At 41.7% G+C, this 20,595-nt stretch overlaps 1 protein-coding gene across 6 annotated transcripts in view; it reads right to left on the bottom strand.

The window, feature by feature from the left end:
- odad4 (outer dynein arm docking complex subunit 4) overlaps positions 1–20,595 on the bottom strand; it is a 94,033-nt gene that overhangs the window by 66,422 nt on the left and 7,016 nt on the right. For all 6 annotated transcript variants that reach the window (XM_087977716.1, XM_087977718.1, XM_087977717.1 and 3 more), the window contains exons 4-11: positions 20,321–20,382; positions 18,990–19,158; positions 14,855–15,079; positions 14,107–14,314; positions 12,954–13,040; positions 8,223–8,419; positions 7,253–7,353; positions 3,297–3,396 (exon numbers count right to left, since the gene is read on the bottom strand). In XM_087977716.1, coding sequence (XP_087833842.1) covers positions 3,297–3,396; positions 7,253–7,353; positions 8,223–8,419; positions 12,954–13,040; positions 14,107–14,314; positions 14,855–15,079; positions 18,990–19,158; positions 20,321–20,382 — 1,149 coding nt within the window. The remainder of the gene's footprint in view (positions 1–3,296; positions 3,397–7,252; positions 7,354–8,222; positions 8,420–12,953; positions 13,041–14,106; positions 14,315–14,854; positions 15,080–18,989; positions 19,159–20,320; positions 20,383–20,595) is intronic.

Genomic DNA, 20,595 nt, shown 5'->3' with positions numbered 1-20,595 from the left:
TGTGCCTATGCAAGAGTCACTTAGATGTCCCTAATGTACCTGACAACAGCTTATCTGTCTGGTATTATCTTTGTGCATCATCTTTGCATCTTCCCCAGTGTCTCTGCATTGTTTTTTTTTTTTTTTTTATAGATATTTTTATTAGAAATTTAACATTTTTACAAGTTTACAAAAATAAACAAAACTCTCAGATATAAACATTGATATACAATTAGCTCAAATATACAATAGCCAAAATTTGACAACAAAAAAAACAAAACAAAACAAAACAACAAAAAAAAAACCCCAAAAAAAAAAAAAAAACAACAAAAAAAAACAAACAGACAAAACTCAACTATCTACTAATCTAACCTACAACTAATCAGGGTGTATATTTAAGTCTCTTACATGCTCGGGATGTGTTAACATCAGATATGATAAAACCCGTATTCGTGCGGGATTCCTCCCCCGAGGGGCCGCGGACCAGCCAGGTTCGTGGTCTCAATTAAATAAAAGCCCTTGTTAGGATAGCCGAAATATCTGTATTTATGTAATTCAAAAAGGGCTGCCATATTTTATAAAATAATTCGGTCTTTCGGTGCACCATATTTGTAAGGAAGTCAAGGGGAATACATTCCATAATTAGTCTGTGCCAATTTGAAAGTCCAGGGGGGCCCTCCGCCACCCAGTTCATCAAAATATTTTTCCTTGCACAGAAAGAAAGAATAGAAAATAGTCTCTTCCCGTACGTGTCCAGGGAGGGAAAGTTCGAAAAGCCCAAGAGGAGAGATACGGGGTCCACTTTTATTTCCGTTCCTAAAATTTCTGTCAGGGTACTTGCTACTTTAGTCCAATATCCACGGATCTTATGACAGGTCCATAAGCAATGTACAAGAGTGCCCACCTCTATTTTGCATTTAGGACACATTGGAGATGCTCCTGCCTTAAATTTTGCCAATCGGACCGGTGCTATATGGTCTGCATTGTTTTTAATTACTAAGTAAGGAGTAGCAGGAGTAGGTCATGTGGTCTCTCTAAGCAACTCCAATATTCAAAAACAGCAAAGCCAATCTTCAACTTTTACTTTACTTTCTCATATTATCCTCATGTTCCTTGATTCCCTTAAAGGCCAAAGATTGGTCACAATCATTGATGTCAGTTTTGATATGTTTAAGAAAACAAACACCCATAGGTTACTATAATAGAGATTTCTGAAACTCCATAACTCTCTGATGGAAGAAACATCTTTTCATCTCAGTCTTTTATAGCAGCTCCTGCACTTGACACTAATTTCTGCAACACAGAGACAGGAAAAGTGCACAGTAAATGTGGTTGAACTAGGTTTCAAAGGAAGTTTCACATAACTACCCTGTTTTCCAGTTTTGCTCCTAACAAGATCAACCTCAGCATCTTGGTGGCCCTTGTTCATCCTATTACTTTATTTTCATATATTCAACCTTGTTATTCAGAAGCAAGATTCTGAGGAAGGACATTGAAAAAAACAATCAGATTCTTACTTTTGTTTATTACGCTGGTGTCTGCAAATCACAGAAATTAGTCCTGCCCGAGCTGTGATTGCAAATCCCTCATTATTATTTATTTTCTGTTTGCTAATCAATGTTCAGAGTCTTGAGTACAAAAAGAGTCAATATACACAACTGCAGCTGCAGTTATGGAAGAGATGTGATTTAGAGGAGAAGTACTAGAGGTATATTGTGTTACAAAGTCAGAAAAAAGCTTGTGAGCTGACGAGGCTGAATAGAGATTCAATGCACAATGTGGCAAAATACAAGTTGCAGTGGTATGACCATGGCTGCATCACTCTGGGAACATCCTGAGTGGAGACTTGATACATAGTGGAGAGATACATAATTATCAATGGCTTGAGTTTCCTGGTATTCGGTTGCTGAACAGAGAACAGGATGGTTATCTGCTTTCCAGCTAGTCAAACCCATTCTGTAACAATTCATCCCTGCCCTGTCCATCAAGACCACAGTGTTAATATTGAGGTCATAATCCTGACCATCCAAAACGTGGGAGCATTTCACACCCACATTCAGTATATGAGATCAACTGTTACCAGAACTATGTCAAAGAAAAATAGCCCAAAAGTTAGTGCAGACAATGAAGGTCAAAGAAAATAAGTTCATGATTAAAGATACCAAACTCCTGTGGTCATCACTGAAGACAGAACGTCTAGGTTGGTAAGAGATTTGAATCAGATTCTGATCATCCTTTTGTTATACCAACAGAGTTTGCTACATTATGATCCCCATCATATGTTCTCCCAGTCAAGAAGAATCTAATTTGAGTCTGTGACCTTTATTTTCACAACTATCAATAACAGTATCTTGTGTCTTTAAAATGCCACACAAAGGGGCTGCTGTTCTGATGTCAGATTATAGCACCATGCTGGGGACAGTAATCGGGAGCTTGACGTAATCGAACCTGCAGGAATCGAGGATGTTGAATTACACAAAACACTTTGCTTTTTGTTGCTCAGTTTCATGAATAAGAAAATCAGATACAGGAAAATAAAAATTGGTGAGCTCTCAACTGAAACTTCTGAATTTTTAATCTCCGTATGTAATTCTCAGAGAGCAGATATCAAGGTTTTAGGGATCTTTGAAATCTTAGCAGGTGATCTACGGAGAGCTACTTCACCGAGAAGAAGAATAAATAAATAGGAAAGGATATAGTAATCTTCATAAATATCTTCAACGTCCTTGACTTACTCCATGGGATGTGGGCATCATTGGCAAAGATGGCAATTGTTACCCATCCCTAACTGCCCTTGAAATGGGCAGCTTGGCCATTTCAAAGGGCAGTCAAGAGTCAGTCTCCTCAGTGGTGTGGAGTCACACATAGGCCAGCCAGGTAAGGACGGTAGGTTTCACTCCCTAAGGAAATTAGTGAACCAGATGTTAAAGCATCAAATCAATGATAGTTTCATGACCACCATCATTTTCAATTCCAGGTACGTTGATTGAATTTAAAGCCCAGCAGCTACTGGGATGGGATTTGAATCCACCTCTTCAGAGCATCAGCTGGGCCATTGAATAACCACTCCAGTAATATTACCACTATGTTACCATCTCCATACATACTATGCAAACACTGTTATTCTAGTGCAGTTACTGCTGGCTGGAATATAACTGTAGAAATAAATAACTTCAATTTGATCTCAAGGTAAAGCACAAAGTAAAAGCCTTGGTGTAACTTCATCCTGCCAGCGTATAGATAATTGAATGAACCCCCAGGAAATGTGCATTTGGTGTTTTCAAATGAATGCAACAAGGCACATCTAGATTTCTTACGTTTCAGCCGATGGGCTCTCTGTTTCTCTTGTAGCTGCTCAATTTCCTTCTGTTTCAACTGCTCAGCCTGCTCGATCTGCCTTTTATTATCTTTCAGCGCCTGTAATGGAACCAGTGCATTGTTAATGAGACTTACAGACACAAATGTGCAACAGTTTCTCATATGGTCAGATTACAAAACATTAAATAATAATGAAAGAGCAAGTCCTGGCGTTTATGCCCAGCTTGGTACTAGTTGCTTGATCAGAGGTAGGTGGCTGTTGCAGTGGCATAATTAAGCTCAGTACCACTTGGTTGAGGGATAGTGGTATGAAAGAAGACAGACAGCAGTTATTAAAACAAATTCAACATCTTCCTTAAAGATATACACAATAACATGGTCACAAAAGGGGCTGATTAATGACCAAAAAGGGGATCATTGCAGAAGGCAGACAGCATGGCCAGGATACTGAATAAAGACTTTCCACCTGCATTTACCAAGTTCCAATAACATCACAAAGACCTGTATCCTGCCATTAAGTCCACCTTTATTTACACTGTACATGACACTGACCCAGCTCCCTCACAGCCAGCTCTTACAGTGACCAGAACCTCTGACACTCCTGTTTATTTCTGTCAGCCAGGGCTCCCTGATTGGACTGGATTAACAGCCCCAATCAGGGAACTCATATTCTATGAGCTCCACCTGGACAGCCTTGTTCCAATCACTACACAATGGAGAAGAAATTGCCATAAAGGAGACAGTTGAAACACTGGATGGGCTAAAACAGATGAAGAGAGGGTATTAGAAAGGCTGCATATATTTAAAATTGGGCCAGATGAGATGTACCCAATGTTACTGAGAGAGGAAACTGAGAGGATAGGGGAGTGGTGGTGCTGTGTTTGGGAAGGGCACTTTTCAAAGTTTTCCAATTCTCCTCCTAGAACACCCAGAGTGGTACCAGAGTACTGGAGAATTACAAAGGTCACACCTTATTCAAACAAGAACACAAGGATAAAACCAGCAATCACATGCCAGTCAGTTTTACCTCTGTGATGGGAAAGCTTTTAGCAATGATAATTTGGGACAAAATGAACAGTCATCTGGATAAATCAAAAACAAATAAGGAAAAGCAGAACAGAATATTAAAGATAAACCTTATTCAGTTTAGTTGGTTGAATTCTTCATGAAGTGTTGGATTGGTGAGGATAATGCAGTTGCTGTGATGTAAATGGACTTTATAAAGGTGTTCAATAATGTGCAAAAAGACTAGCTTGTCAGCAAATTTAGAACTCATGAAATAAAAGCGACAGTGATAGCTGGATATGAAGTAGTTTGGGTGAGCAGTTCAGTCTAGGCAATGGCCTCGTGATATTATCACTAGACCGATAACCCAGAGACCCAGATAATGTTCTGGGGACCTAGGTTTGAATCCTGCCATGGCAGATGGAAGAATTTGAATTCAATAAAATCTGATTAAGAGTCAAATGATGATACCAACTTTAAGTACATTTAAGTCATCATTGGACAAGCATATGGACGTACATGGAATAGTGTAGGTTAGATGGGCTTCAGATTGGTATGACAGGTCGGTGCAACATCGAGGGCCTGTACTGCACTGTAATGTTCTATGTTCTATGTTCTATCATGAATCGATTGTCAGGAAAAAACCCATCTGATTCAGTAATGTTCTTTAGGGAAGAAAATTGTCATCCTTACCCGGTCTGGCCTACGTGAGACTCCAGACCCACAGCAATGTGGTTGACTTTTAATTGCCCTCTGGCAATAAATGCTGGCCCAGCCAGTGATGCCCACATCCAATGAATGAGTGAAAAAAATACAGGAGAGGTCCCCAGGAGCTGGGGGACCACTGTTTCTTCTGGCATATATTAATGATTTGGACTTAGCTGTACATGGCATCATTTCAAGTCTCAAAATACTAACAGCTCAGAAGTATTGTGAATTGTGAGGAGGATAGTAACATATTTTGACTGAACACAGAACAGGCTGGAGGCATAAATAAATGAATTCTAATGGAGAGAATTGTGAAGTAATAACATCTTCCTTGAAAGAATGAAAGGAGATAATTGATAAAAAGATCTAAATTTCAGAGGGTGCAGTAATTATTTAGAAAAATAGTTACTGAAACAAATTTGTGGCTAGTCCGGAGAAACTGAAGCCCTTCTCATTAGAGAGAAGAAGATTGAGAGGAGATTCAATCAAGTTGTTCAAACCCATGAAGAGTCCAGAGACAGTAGACAGGGAGAAACTGCTTCAGTTAGTGGAAGGGCCGAGAACCAATCAACACTCAGATGAGATCAATGACAAGGGCATCAATGGTGTCATGAGGGGAAACTTTATTTACACAGTGAGTAGTTTACTCTTACATTCTCTTTTATCTTTTCCACTTCTTGAACATCTTTTGCTTAAATCTAAATTCTTTCCAATCTTCAGGCTTACAACTTGTTTTGGTAGCATTACAGGGCTCTTCCTTTAATTTTACACTATTTTCTCTTGTCTTTTGAGTTACATTTGGTCAATGTTTTTGCTGGACATTTTGGTTTATTCTTTAATTGTCTACAGGAATGGTATCAGAAGACTGGAGGATAACAAATGTTGTTCCCTTGTTCAAGAAAGGAAATAGAGTGTGATGGTTGATGGGAAATATTCATCCTGGAGTTCAGTTACTGGTGATGTACCGCAAGGATCTGGTTTGGGTCCACTGTTGTTTGTCACTTTCATAAATAACCTGGATGAGGGTGTGGAAGGATGGGTTAGTAAATTTGCAGATGCCACTAAGGTCGGTAGAGTTGTGGATAGTGACAAAGGATGTTGTAGGTTACAGAGATACATAGATAAGCTGCAGAGCTGGGCTGAAAGGTGGCAAATGGAGTTTAATGCGGAAAAGTGTGAGGTGATTCACTTTGGAAGGAGTAACAGGAATACAGAGTACTGGGCTAATGGTAAGATTCTTGATAGTGTAGATGAGCAGAGAGATCGCGATGTCCAGGTACATAGATCCTTGAAAGTTGCCACCCAGTTTGATATGGTTGTTAAGAAGGCATACGGTGTATTAGGTTTTATTGGTAGAGAGATTGAGTTTTGGAACCATGAGATCATACTGTAGCTGTACAAAACTCTGGTGCGGCCACATTTGGAGTTCTGGTTACCGCATTATGGGAAGGATGTGGAAGCTTTGGAAAGGGTTCAGAGGAGATTTACTAGGATGTTGCCTGGTATGGAGGGAAGGTCTTACGAGGAAAGGTTGAGGGACTTGAGGCTGTTTTGTTAGAGAGAAGAAGGTTGAGAGGTGACTTAATTGACGCATATAAAATAGTCAGAGGGTCAGATAGGGTGGACAGTGAGAGCCTTTTTCCTCTGATGGTGATGGCTAGCACAAGGGACATAGCTTTAAATTGAGGGGTGATAGATTTAGGACAGAGGTAGTTTCTTTACTCTGAGAGTAGTAGGGGTGTGGAACACATTACCTGCAACAGTAGTAGACTTTTCAACCTTAGGGGCATTTAAATGGTCTTTAGTTAGGCATATGGCTGAGAATGGAATAGTGTAGGTTAAATGGGCTTCAGATTGGTTCCACAGGTTGGTGCTACATCGAGGGCCGAAGGGCCTGTACTGCATTGTAATGTTCTATGTTCTATTTAAGAAAATGTCTGTCAGTTTGATGCAGTGGGATTCGAGGAGGAAGCGAATTGGGCAGTGAATTACAGTATCTGGATCATATCATGGGACACACAGGCTGAACGGAGCTGTGATTAAAGTTGGCAGCACTTCAAAAGTTTCAGTGAAACTCAGAGGATGGTGAATCTGCCCTGAATTATCTAGCAGCTGCCAATTTGAACAGAGTCAGTGCCTGGCTCTTTCCCGTTTTTGCTAAATCAGCAGGGACCCTGTACCTCCGAACCACAGGAAAGTAGCAACAATGAAACACCACATGGATTAAACAGGAGTTACTCACATTTGAGATTGCCTCCTGTGCTGGCTCATCATTCAGCAGCCTGGCTTTGCTCAATGCCTGTTCAAAGAATGTGACTGCCGTCTGAAGTTTGCTTTGTTTAACTGGAAGAATAAAAAATAGTGAAAGTTTATGGATTGTGTGAATTTTCTCCCTGTTATTTTCCTCTGCAGTCCTGGGATGAAGCATGTGTCCTTTTTGTCGACTGAGTCAGAACTGCATCACCAAGGACATCAGACAAGCACATTAGGGTGTTTCCTTTTATATTCTTGGTCCTCTGTATGGAAGCTCTTGGATTTAACTCTACTGGCTTTGCACAGCAGAGAGCTGGAACGTCCAATAGCCGGATTTCAATTTTATGGATGTGCAGGGGGCTTGAGTGTGTTAAAAAAAACACTGTTCAAAGGGACACTGACTCCAGCCATCTGTCACATTTGGTCTTCTAGATAGTATTGTATCCAACGCAAAGCTCGGGCAGTGACCAAATATACAAGGTAATCTTGGATAGTGAGCCTGAGGTGATCAATGAACTCTTGTATCAAAACTCTTGAAATCTTGTACATTTCCCACCAGAATTAATGTTAACTTCATAATATAGTCTTCAGTTCTCCGACAGACAAATAAAGTTCTGACAGGACATTCTAGGATGCCTCAGGCAGTGACTTACTCTTTCTATATGTGTGAACTCAGCTAGTTTCTGTTAGAAAGATTTCAAACCAGAAACCTAGGACCAAGCTCCTCAAAATTCTGCAACATCCCAGATGATGAAATTTATAAACATGAAATTTATAAACTCATCATCCCAAATGGAAGTTTATTTTGATTGTAATGGCATGGCTCATTTTTAGTACAAAACTATGGAAAGTGACAATAAAAGAAATTTAAAGCTACATTTATGTCCAAACTGGATGAATATGGAGGATTTGTCATGAGTTTGATTTTGGGAAAGACTTTGCAAAATATTCCATCTTACGTTCAGCCTGCGCCACAAGTACATTGGCGTTCATTTTCCACTCTTCATCTCCCGTCTTTTGCGCCGATGCCAAAGCCTTCAGACCGTAATCTCGAGCTTCCACGTTGTTGCCGAGTTCCAGGTGGCATCGCCCAATCTCATGGAAGAGCCAAGTACGTTCAAGGTGGGTTTTCGTTAGAGGTTCCTTCTCTGACCAACTGTCAAAATCCCAAATAAAATGATGCAGTTTCCCAAAAGCAGGAAGTTTTAAAAGGATAATTTTTAATTTGGTAAAATGAACAACAATCAGCAGCTCAGTTAATGCTGCCTCGCCTGACACGGAAACATAAAGAAACCACACAGAATTTCCCTGTGTGTGTTGGAACTAGCAGATTGTGGTACTCAGCTACAGAGACTAGAAAAGGTTCAAATTTTAGTCTTTAGTCTCCCCTGGGTAGGTGCTCACAGTCAAGGAAACTGGGGCACTCTCCTCATTGGCTCTGGTTCTACATATGAATATATGAACAAGGATTGGCCATTCTTCTGTTTGAGTCTGCTCCACCATTTAATAAAATTATGGCTGATTCAATTACCCCACATTTTCACATGCCTCTGACAACCTTTCAACTCCTCACATAACAAGAACCTATCTCCCTTGGACTGAAAAATATTCAGAGACTTTACTTCTGATGCCCTATCAGGAAGAGAGTATCAAAGATTGTCAGGGATTCTTTTTGCCTAATTTCTTAAATGGGCTGCTCCTAATCTTTCAACAGTGACCTCTAGTCCTCGATTCTTCATAAAATGAAATATCCTTTCCTCATTTACTTCTAAGGATCTTATATCTTTCAATCAAATCATGTCTGTTTTGGACCAGACCAAACCCCCTTTAAATATGTCAACAAGATAGCCGAGATTCTAACTTTTATCTTATTTAAAGGCAAGTGTAAGGTGCTGCGTTCTACATGTAATTTGATTGGTCACACTACTTGTCTTTAAGCAAAACAGACTTTATTCTTCATCTACAGTTATAATATAAACACAAGAAAGAAGGGTTAGTATAACTTAAACTCTAGTGGAAAACTTAACCATAACAGATTACTTAATTACTAAATAGCAACTGTTCCATTATAGTAACATCCCATAAAGACAGCATTGGTAAAGGCAAATTCAGTAAAATAGATTGTCTCACATGCAATGTGTCTCTAATCCAGGAGGAAAGAACATGAAGAAAAAATTCTGGCAGAGAAAGAGAGCTCAAGCCTTTTGCTGTAGCAGGGAGAGATCTATGACAGCTTCATAACCCCAACAACTACTGAAAGTTAAATGAAAACCTAGTTCTGTGGGAGCCTGACTCCACCCATTCATGCTGTTTCTATTTATAAAAAACCCATAGCCTCACAAGCTGTTTACTTTATTGGATTGGAACAGCCCCTCAACACCTCTGTCTCAACCTCTTTTCATAAAAGATCCACGACAAAATATACCACTTAAAGACATTGTATCATCATCTATTTCACTATTTATAGAGATCATGGCTGATCTATAACCTCACTCCATGTACTTGCCTTTGGTTCAGATCCCTTACTACCTTTGCCCTGTCTGATGATCCACACAGATAAATGCTTTTTGGTCAGAATCATTGGGGGATGGAATCCTGATTGATTTTGCCTTTTCATAGCCTAAACTGCTGAGTAATATTTCTACACACCAGCTGAGATCAATTCATGGAGCACAATACTGGGATTTTCCAGTTGCTATGTTAAAGTGCTGCACAAAACCATAGACCACTGTTCTGGCATAATGGTTAATCTACTTAAGTGCACAAACTCAATAGCAAGAGACCTCATGTACTTAGAAGGTTAAGGGGTGATCTGATAGAAGTCTTCAAGATATTAACAGGACAAGACAGAGTGGATAAAGATAAATGATTTCCACTGGCTGGAGATTCTAGAACGAGGATCAAAGTCTGAGAATTAGGGCCAGACTGTTCAGGAGAGATGTCAGGAAGCATTTCTACAGACAAAGGGTGGGAGGGGTTTGGAACGCTTTCCACAAATGGCAGTGGACACTGGATCAGTTGTTAATTTTAAATCTGAGATAGGTAAAGTTTTGTTAAACAAAGGTATTAAGGGACATGAGCCAAAGGCAAGTACATGGAGTGAGGTTACAGATCAGGCAGGCTCTCTGTAAATAGCAAAACAGGCTCGAGGAGCTGAATAATGGTCTACTCCAGTGATAACAATAAGCCCAGCCTTTTCAAGAAAACTAGAATCCCATAGTTATTGGTTTTGTTCTGTTCATTTATTAGATGGCGGGTGTTGCTGGCTGGGCAAACATTTATTGCCCAAAGGGCAGTTAAGAGTCAACCACATTGCTACGTCCCTGGAATCACATGTTGACCAGACCAAGTAAGGATGAGAGATTTCCTTTCCTAAAGGGCAGTAATGATCCAGATGGGTTTTTATAACAATCACTGGGTTGTCATTAGGCTAGTTTTTGAATTTAAGTTCAATCATCTGGGATTTAAACCCTATCCTCAGAGCATTGGTTTACATTACTGGTTCAAGGACATTACCACTAGACCACCGCCAACACCCCAACACATAAAAACAAAGGAAGGCTATTCAACTCCTCAAGCTTGCTCCCCCATTTAATTAGACCTTACCTGATCTGAATCTTAATTTCATTGACCTTTCTTTGGTTTTGAAACACAACACCCTGTCTCAAAAAAATCGATCAATCTCTGTTCTGAAATTTCCAACTGACCACCATCCTCCATCTCAAACAAACTGTCCTTTAACCTCAAAGGGAGAGAGTTACAGATTTCACCCCTCTTTGTATGAAGAATTGTTTAACAACATCACCCCTGAATAACCTGGTTGTAATTTTAATGTTTTGTCCCTCTTTCTGGGCATTCCCTCCCCCATCACCAGGGGAAACATTTTCTCTCTACCAACAACTATTACTTCCTTTCATCATCTACATCACCTCAATTAGATGTCCCCTCAATCTTCTATATTCAAGGAAACACCACCCTAATCAATGCAAACTCATAACCAGAGACCCATGATCATTCTGGTCAATCTGTCCCATTCCTAGACCAGTAATTCTTCCTGAGGTGCAATACTCAAAGGTAAGGTGAAATGGGGTCTCCACAGAGTTTCAAAGAAGTGAAAGCAAATTCCATCCTTACAAACACATGGAGCAAAAGGACACTGCTCAGTCCTTCAAGCCTGCTCCACCATTCACTAAGACCATGGCTCATCTGATTTTAAGCTCAACTCTACATTGTTGCATATCCCTTGATAATCTTTCATCCCCTTGCTCATCAAGAATCTACTTACCTCAGCCTTAGAAATATTTAAAGATTTTGTATCCATTGCCTTTGAGGAAAGAAGTTTCAAAGAATTTTCTCTGAGAGGAAAAGACGTTTCCCCATCTCTGTTTAGCCATCTCTGCTCCCTTTGCAATCCACTGTCCTTAAGGTTTAGGCCAATAATCTTATATTATCCCTTTGACTTGATAACAGTTTTTTAGTAAACTCCACACTTGAAAGAAACCCTGAAATCTCTCTACTTCCCTATTATTCCTGGTTTCTCGCTATTGAGAAAATACTTTGCTCTTTCTTGACATCCAAAAATGGATAACTTCATATTTCCTACACTGCAGCTGCTAGATTGTTTCTCTCTCATGTCATTTATTAATGTTGCTTTCCAACTTTCTGCTATTCACTATTTACTGTGACAGCAAACCTGGACCATGGAAGTCAGTTAGCTCAGTTGGTTGGTTGGATGGTTAGTTGGTGATACAGAGTGATGCCCATGTTGTGGTTTCAATTCCCACCAGCTGCGGTTACTGTGAAGGATTCTCCTTCTCAAACTCTTCCCTTGCCTGAGGTATGGTGACCCTCAGGTTAAACCATCATTAATCAGAAAGCAGGACTGTAGTGATTTCACCTTTTAATCTGGAATCATCAACATAAAAAGGAAAAGGATCTGTTTAAATTTTTTTTTAATCATTTAATGCTGGATGGTTGGATTCCAATGTTTCCCAAACATTTTCCTGTTGTGACCCCAAATCAATGCTTGGAAATTGTCTTAATCCCTCAGTGAGAACTGGCTAGATGGGTGATGAGAGCAAAAACAGGAGGACAGCTACTACTATATTCATAGCTGATATCACAAGACCCTAAAATTCCAACTCATGACCCCATTTGAGGTCCCAACCTCCACTTTGGGAAGCCCTGAACTTGAGAGTGAGAATATCTCTCATTGATATTCTTCATCACATCAGAAACAGGTCACAGCAATTGGCTATCAATATGTGGGTAACTATTCACACAATGAGATTCCAAAAACAAGTGTGTTAGGTGAGAAATCAATGTTGGACTCAGTGCTTTACCCAAAAATGCCAAGGGCACTCATGCTTCAACATAAGCTGGAAATGTGGTGTCACGTCTATACCTTGCTCTCTGGATACTGCAGTACCTTTGCCGTACAGCCTTAAACTCAAGTCAGGGTGCGTAGGATGCTTATAATAATGGACTCTACCCTTCCACCTTCACTAGAGTACAACCTATGATTATATGAAGTCTTGTACCAGGACTAAGCATCAGGTAGGAGTTTGCCCGCCCCCGTACATGATCCTGTTCCCATACAAAATACCTTCAGAATTTGGAACCAGACACACCTGTCGATGGGATTCCAGGTTAATCCTTATAGGCATCTCAACACCAAGCCTTATACTTACACCTCCACAGCCTTTGAAAATTCACCGATCCTTGCGTACACTCTGCCGATGTTGTCGAGGGCTCTTGATTTTGCTTCTAGGTTGTCACTGTTTACAATTATAAAAACAATGATGAGGAAGTACTTCTTTGTAATGCTATTTTTAATTATCTTAATTCTGTCCAATTGTTCAGGTTGAGTTTCTGGATTTGAGCCTCATTACCAGGCTCAGAGTCAGGCAGGTACTTTCAGCCTTTTGGTCAGCCCTGCTCTCAATCCCGAAGCCGGGAACCTCTGGTTTTCTGCCTACCATCGACTTGCATTCAGCTGCTGCACTGGCAGTATAGAGCCGCAAGACATACTGAGCACTGTCAACAGCAACATTTATACAATGCCTTCGCATAATAAAACTACTTTATCAGCACTTCATCAGAAAAAAAGGTTTATCACTGAGTCACACGTCCTGGGACAGAGGGTTGGACACACAGCTACATTCACAAAGGAATCACAAAGGATTGGAGAGATAGGAAGAGGCAAAGCCATTGAAGAATTTGAAAACAGCATGTATTTTATGTTTTTGTCCTCGCTAAAAGGAGCCTTTTTTTTGTTCTATCACTATTGGCATCAGTTTCCCTCTCCCAGCACCATCAACTGATCAACATTTTTTTCTGAGTCTAGACTGTAAGATTCAACCTGCCCTTCCAACTCAATACTTTCTGGCAGGGCTCACAATGGTAATGAAGAAGACTGGATTTTACCTCCCCCTTTCCTCCCTTTCCCATGCCCTCATCCCAATCCCTCAGGAAATGCCCAACAGTGGCTACATCATCCCCTTCGAAATCAGATAAACCATGAGGAAGCGTAGGCCTCTGCTGTGGGACACTGTGTCAGTATCGTTTTTGTGGAAAACTGAACCCAACTCCAGAGTTGGGGTTTCAAGCTTGTTGTTAATTGTGCATTAACCGGGTTTTTCCTTGTATTCAGGAAGATATCATTGACTAAGGATACTCTTGTGCTCCTTTTCCAGGTAGAAACTGCTAGTTGCATTAGGAGTTGCACATTAGTAATGTGTGTCTCTGTAAATAGAATAAGTTTAAATCGCCTCCAGTTCTATCCTTCACTGTTTGGCTATCTGGATGGTTTGGAAGCAGTAACAAGCAATGGATTACACTCACAATTTCCTGGCAATTTGCAGGTCTTTCTGATGACTTGTCAGAGCATCCTCAAATTCTCCCAGCTCAACTTGGGCGAGCCCGATGGTGTTATACAGGTTTCCCAGGAATTCAGCCTTGTTAGGAACCTCTCTCTGTGACCACTCTTTCACAATTTGCACCAATTCCATGGCCTTAGTCTTACATTCCTCAGGATAACCATCAGCCAACACTGAGCAAACACAAGGCAAAAATGAAAGTGAGTGAGCCTCAAGGCACATCATTCTCACACATCAGCCTCACTCATGACTTTTAAAGCAGTAATCATCAGCTTTTGATCACTAACCCTATTGACTCGGCACTGAGCGTGGGTCACCCCTGGGACTTGATGGTTCATACAGTTCAGAACACAGATAAATGATACCTGTCTTGGGAGTTTTTGATGGGGACAATGCAGAGGGAGCTTTACTCTGTACCTAACCCTATGCTGTCCCTGTCATTAGAGTGTTTGATGGGGACAGTGTAGAGGGAGCTTTATGCTGTAGCTAACCCTGGGCTATCCCTGTCCCAGGATGTGGGGACAGTGTAGAGAGAGCTTTACTCTGTATCTAACCCTGTGCTGTCCCTGTCCTAACAGTTTGGCAGAGAGTGAGATTAATATACCTGACCACATTACATGTTACTCAGGTGCCTGTAGTGGGAGATTCATTCTAGTGAAAATTCCTACTGCAACAGTGAAGGATCTTTTTCAGGAGTTGTCATTCTCACATACACATGTCAATCTCCTCCATGCGCTGGAGGATGAAGGTTGTTTGCTCTGTCTCAGCTTGCTTCCTTTGGGTTTTCCAGCTTTGTGCCTTTATTCGCTGCTCACGCTCTCGGGCGAAGATAGGTTTCTGCTGCCTCCAGAACTCAGTGCGTGTATCCAGGAATGTGATCCCGTTCACAATCAGTTCCTGGATGGTGCCTCCACTTTCTGTGTTGGTTTTCATCAGTTCTGAAAAGAAGGATGGGGAACATCTTGGTCTGTCAATCTCACAATAAGGAAAATGCGTCAACAATTCTTACAATAAATTCACCCCCACCACCACCTACCAACCTCCCCCTTCTCAAGCCCTCACTCTCTCTAGTTCTCCCGGAATGTCTCTATTGGAAGGGCAGGACCAGCTCACGTTGCTTTATGAGCTGCTGCTGCTCACCATGAAGGTTGCTACCATCATCCTTTCTAAGGGTCAGAGACTGAAGGGCCTGCTAGGTCTAGTGTGGGAGAGGGTGGCTCAGTGGTTAGCACTGATGCCTCATAGCGCCAGGGACCTGGGTTCAATTCCATCCTCAGACAACTGTCTATATGGAGTTTGCGGATTCTGCCCGTGTATGTGTGGGTTTCCTCCGGGTGCTCTGATTTCCTCCCACAGTCCAAAGATGTGCAGGTTAGGTGAATTAGCCATGCTAAATTATCCATAGTGTTCAGGGATGTGTAGGTTAGGTGCACTAGTCAGGGTAAATGTAGAGTAATAGGGTAGGGGAATAGGTCTGGGTGGGTTACTCTTCGGAAGGTCGGTGTGGACTTGTTGGGCCAAATGGCCTGTTTCCATACTGTAGAGATTCTATGATTCCTGGTCTCACTAGAAGAGGCCTTTGTATTTAATAAGATATTGTTTGTTAGCAACTAGTTACAATTTAATAGAAAAGTCCTGTGGATTCTAGAAACCGGGAGCTAACCAGGAAAATGCTGGAGAACACTCAGCAGTTTTGGCAGCATGTGACAGGACAGTTCTGAAGAAGCGTCATACTGGGCTTGGCGCTTTAACTGTGTTTCTCTCTCTATGGATGGTGCCAGCCCTACTGAGTTTCTCCTGTGTTCTCTGATATAACGGAGATTGTGACAGTGACTTCAAGGAGGAACTGGTTATTGGGTCTCACTCCTTGAAGACCCTAAACTGTTCTGCCTCCAAATTCATTAGAGATTGCCATGGTGGGTGGTACTGCCCAGTATTAACCCTTTCAGACCCATTTGCAACAGAACCATCAGATAGGTCTCAGGAGGACTGATCCCCATATGTCCCACTTTGCACTCATTAATCCCCCTCTCCCTCAGCGCTGGGGTACTGAGGTAAATTGTGCCCCCTCTACTACACCTGTCCGAGGTGAGATCAGGTAACAGCAGAGTTTGCTGCAGGTTGGGGCCTTCCTGAAACCGAGTGGTCCTGAGTCAAGGGAGGCATTTTTAGGATTACCTTTGTTTGGTTGTTTTGATGTGCAGACTCTCTGTCAGATAAGCAGAACAGGAAGGGACTCAACCTTCCATCTAGTCCTCCCCTTCCAAAAGCAGCTGACTGGGTGGTTGGTGTTAGGGGCAGCAGAGAAGGGGATACTTTCCTCAGTCTGTGTGGGGAAGCACTGGACCCTCTCTCCAAGCCTCCTCTCGGTGACAGCCACTTGAATCATTAACACTGATGTTCAGGGCAATGAGCCTTCCAGCCTGCTCCTCCCAGAACCTCTTCATGCTCAACAATCATGTCTCACAAACGTGATTGAGTTTTTTGAAGAAGTAACAATGAGGATTTATGAGGGCAGAGCAGTGGGTGTGATCTATATGGACTTCAGTAAGGCGTTCGACAAGGTTCCCCATGGGAGACTGATTAGCAAGGTTAGATCTCATGGAATACACGGAGAACTAGCCATTTGGATACAGAACTGGCTCAAAGGTAGAAGACAGAGGGTGGTGGTAGAGGGTTGTTTTCAAACTAGAGGCCTGTGACCAGTGGAAGTGTCACAAGAATCAGTGCTAGGCCCACTATTTTTCATCATTTATATGAATGATTTGGATGCGAGCATAAGAGGTACAGTTAGTAAGTTTCAGATGACACCAAAATTGGAGGTGTGGTGGACAGCAAAGAAGGTTACCTCAGATTACAGCGGGATATTAATCAAATGGGCCAATCAGCTGAGGAGTGGCAGATGGAGTTTAATTTAGATAAATGTGAGGTGCTGCATTTTGGGAAAGCAAATCTTAACAGGACTGATACACTTAATGGTAAGGTCCTGAGGAGTGTTGCTGAACAAAGAGACCTTGGAGTGCAGGTTCATAGCTCCTTGAAAGTGGAGTCGTAGGTAGATAGGATAGTGAAGAATAAAATCATGAGGGGCATGGATAGGATAAAGTGACAGTCTTTTCCCTGGGGTGGGGAGTCCAGAGGGCATAGGTTTACGGTGAGAGGGGAAAGAAATAAAAGAGACCTAAGGAGCAACTTTTTCACACAGAGGGTGGTTTGTGTATGGAATGAGCTGCCAGAGGATGTGGTGGAGGCTGGTACAATTGTAACATTTAAAAGGCATCTGGATGGGTATATGAATAGGAAGGGTTTGGAGGGATATGGGCCGGGTGCTGGCAGGTGGGACTAGATTGGGTTGGGATATCTGGTCGGCATGGACAAGTTGGACCCAAGGGTCTGTTTCCGTCCTGTACATCTCTGTGACTCTGTGACAGTTTGAAAGTTTATTTAAAATTGTGAAAGGTTTGTTATTTTTAGATGGGCTGGAGCTCCCACTAGTGGTGTGTGACCGCCTGCAGCAACTTGCATTTATGTGGCACCTTTCACACCTCAGAATATTTCAAAGTGCTTTATAGTCAGCAAAGTACTCTTGGAAGTGCAGTGATTGTTGCGGTGTAGGAAGCGTGGTAGCCAATCAGTGCAGAGCAACATTCCATAAATAGTGATTAAGTAATAACCTGATCATTTGCTCTAGGTGATGATTAGGTGGTTATTGAGGAATAAATGTTGGCTGGGTCACTGAGAATGTAACTGAAAGCAACAAATGCTGGAGATCACAGCAGTTCAGGCAGCATCGATGGACAGAGAGCAAACTAACATTTCGAGTCTAGATGACTTTTCATCAGAGCTGAAATGATGTGTGGAGGGGATGGCATTTATGCTGTAGTTGCGGGAGGAGAGAGCGCGGGGCCTGGTGGTAGTGAGTGTAGAGAGCTGGTGAATAAACAATTCAGATTATGAGATTAGAATGTGTGAGAATGATTCCAATCACTTAATCTGAACTATCAACATCTTTTGTTCTTGGCCATCTACATCTACTACCCCCAGGCCCTGTGTGTGTGCTCCCCCCCCCACAAACTATATCATAAATAGACTCGAAACATTAGCTTACTTTCTATTTCCATGGATGCTGCCTGACCCACTGTGATCTCAGCATTTGTTGTCTTCAGGAGAGATTCCAACATCTGCAGTAATTTGTTCCTATTGAGAATGTAGCCTATTACAGACTATGGATGGGTGGATGATCCTCCTGAGAGTACAAACTGATCTCACTGAAAGTCAGCACAAATGAAGGTGCAGGCCTCCCTCCCAGGGAGAGACAAGTTATTCCCTTGGGAGGAAATTAACTGGGACAAATAATAATTATGGAAAAGTCCTGCTTTAAATGTCAGACATAGAAGTGGGGAGGGTTTGGGTTTATCCTGAGAGACCTCTAGTATCTGGGACCACCACAACAAATGAAAGGGTGAGGCTGGAGGAGGTCCCAGACATAGAGAGGGGTGAGAATGTTGATGCTGGGGCCCAATGACTGTACAGTAAAGGGTGGAGGACATGGGGGTGGTGGAGGGTGAGGGCTGTTGTGGGGTGTGGAAGTTTACCACAAAGAGTAGAGGCCCTTCCAGTTTGACCAGAGGGTGCGCTGAGTTGGTGGATTCAACTCTCAGAGGTTGTTGCAGCACCACAATCAACCTACTTACAAATAACGATTAACTCCAGGCTCCAGCTCCTGGTGCTACATCTGATGGTCGTAAAGTCACTTCAGAATGTTCACACAGGTGGGCAGAGCGAACAGTGAACAACTGAACTGATTAGCTCCTTATTAGTGAATTTATACAGACAGTGAATCTTTACCCTTGTCGAGGAGCAGATTCTCCAGGTACTCCTTGTCTCCATATAGCTCTCCCAGAAGCACTCGCACTGTTTTATTGGTTTTCGGTGCATCCTGTTCAGTTTTCATACTCTGCTGCTTCAGGTTTAATTTCTGCCTTCGCAATTGAGATTTGGTTTTTGGTAGGACTTTCTTAATGAGAGATAGAAATTGTGATCAGTCTGCTCTCACTGTCCTGGAGTGACAATAGAACTAAACAAGATCGCAGTTTAAATCTCAACACAGCATCTGGTTAATATAAATTCAATGTCATAGAGCCTTGGAGTCATACAGCACAGAAACAGACCCTTCAGCCCAACCAGTCTATGCCAACAATGTTCCTCAACTAAACTAGTCCCACTTGCCTGCACTTGGCCCATATCCCTCCAAACATTTCTTAGTCATACACTTATCCAAATGTCTTTTAAAATGTTGTAACTGTACCTGCATCCACCACTTTCTCTGGCACAAACAATTCTGTGTAAAAATGTTGATCCTCATGTCCTTTTTAAATCTTTCTCCTCTCACCTTAAAAACATGTCCCCTAGTTTTGAACTCCCCCATTCTAGGGAAAAGACCCAAGCCATTCACCTTATCCATGCCCCTCATGATTTCATAAACCTCAATAAGGTCACCCCTCAACCTCCGACACTCTAATGAAAAACGTCCTAGCCTTTCCAGATTATTTTTATATCTCAAACACTCCATACCCAGCAACATCCTGGTAAATCTTTTCTGAACCCTCTCCAAATTAATAATATTTTTCCCATAGCAGAGTGACCAGAATTACACATAGCAGTCCAGAAAAGGCCTCACCTTGTACAACTGTAAATTAAATATATCTAGAATGAAAACTTTGTGTCCTTCATGATGACCATGAAACTGTTGGGTCTTCATAAAAATCCGCCTGGTTCACTAATGTCATTTAGGGATGGAAATCTGCTGTCCTTACCTGGTCTGGCTGACATGGGACTCCAGACTCACAACAATGTGATTGACTCTTGACAGCTCTCTGAAATAATCTAGCAAACAACTCAGTTGTATTAAAAACTGCTGGGGAAAGCTATGACTTGCATGGACTGATTATCATGTTTTTAAGGGCAATTAGTGAAGGACAATAAATATTGACCTGACTCTCAGTTCCAAGAAATACGTGACAATCTTATTATCTCTTAACCCCAATTTCTTCCTACATCTCTGAAACCCTAATAGTGACTCCAGCCTGCTACCTTGATCGATGTAGAGAAATTATTTTTATAACCCTTGTGAATTCCAGAGTCAGTCCAGCTATTTTGTCCTGATTAAAGCTGCTCACCTCCTCTCTTCTGTAAAAGAAGGACAGGTCGCCTCTAGTTTCAAGCTTCACTGAGGAAGGGCCTGTAGGAATTAAATGAAATAGAAAATTACTGAGTATTCTTGTTGGGAGGTAACACAGTTAGACAGTGGCTCAGGGCTCTGAGTTAATATTACTTGGTTGCTGGTCCCCAGCTGCTTGCAGTTCAGGTCAAACAGCATAGGGCTGTCTTATGTTAATTCTATGAGATTGAAGTGATGGTCAACTTGGTCCTCCATGTGACCATGTAGAGACTG

This window comes from Chiloscyllium plagiosum, unplaced genomic scaffold (genome assembly GCF_037043375.1).
Source record: "Chiloscyllium plagiosum isolate Xiang-an unplaced genomic scaffold, Cpla_swu_hap1 HiC_scaffold_32, whole genome shotgun sequence".
NCBI classification, from domain to species: Eukaryota; Metazoa; Chordata; class Chondrichthyes; order Orectolobiformes; family Hemiscylliidae; genus Chiloscyllium; species Chiloscyllium plagiosum.
This window is presented reverse-complemented; position numbering and strand designations above follow the sequence as displayed.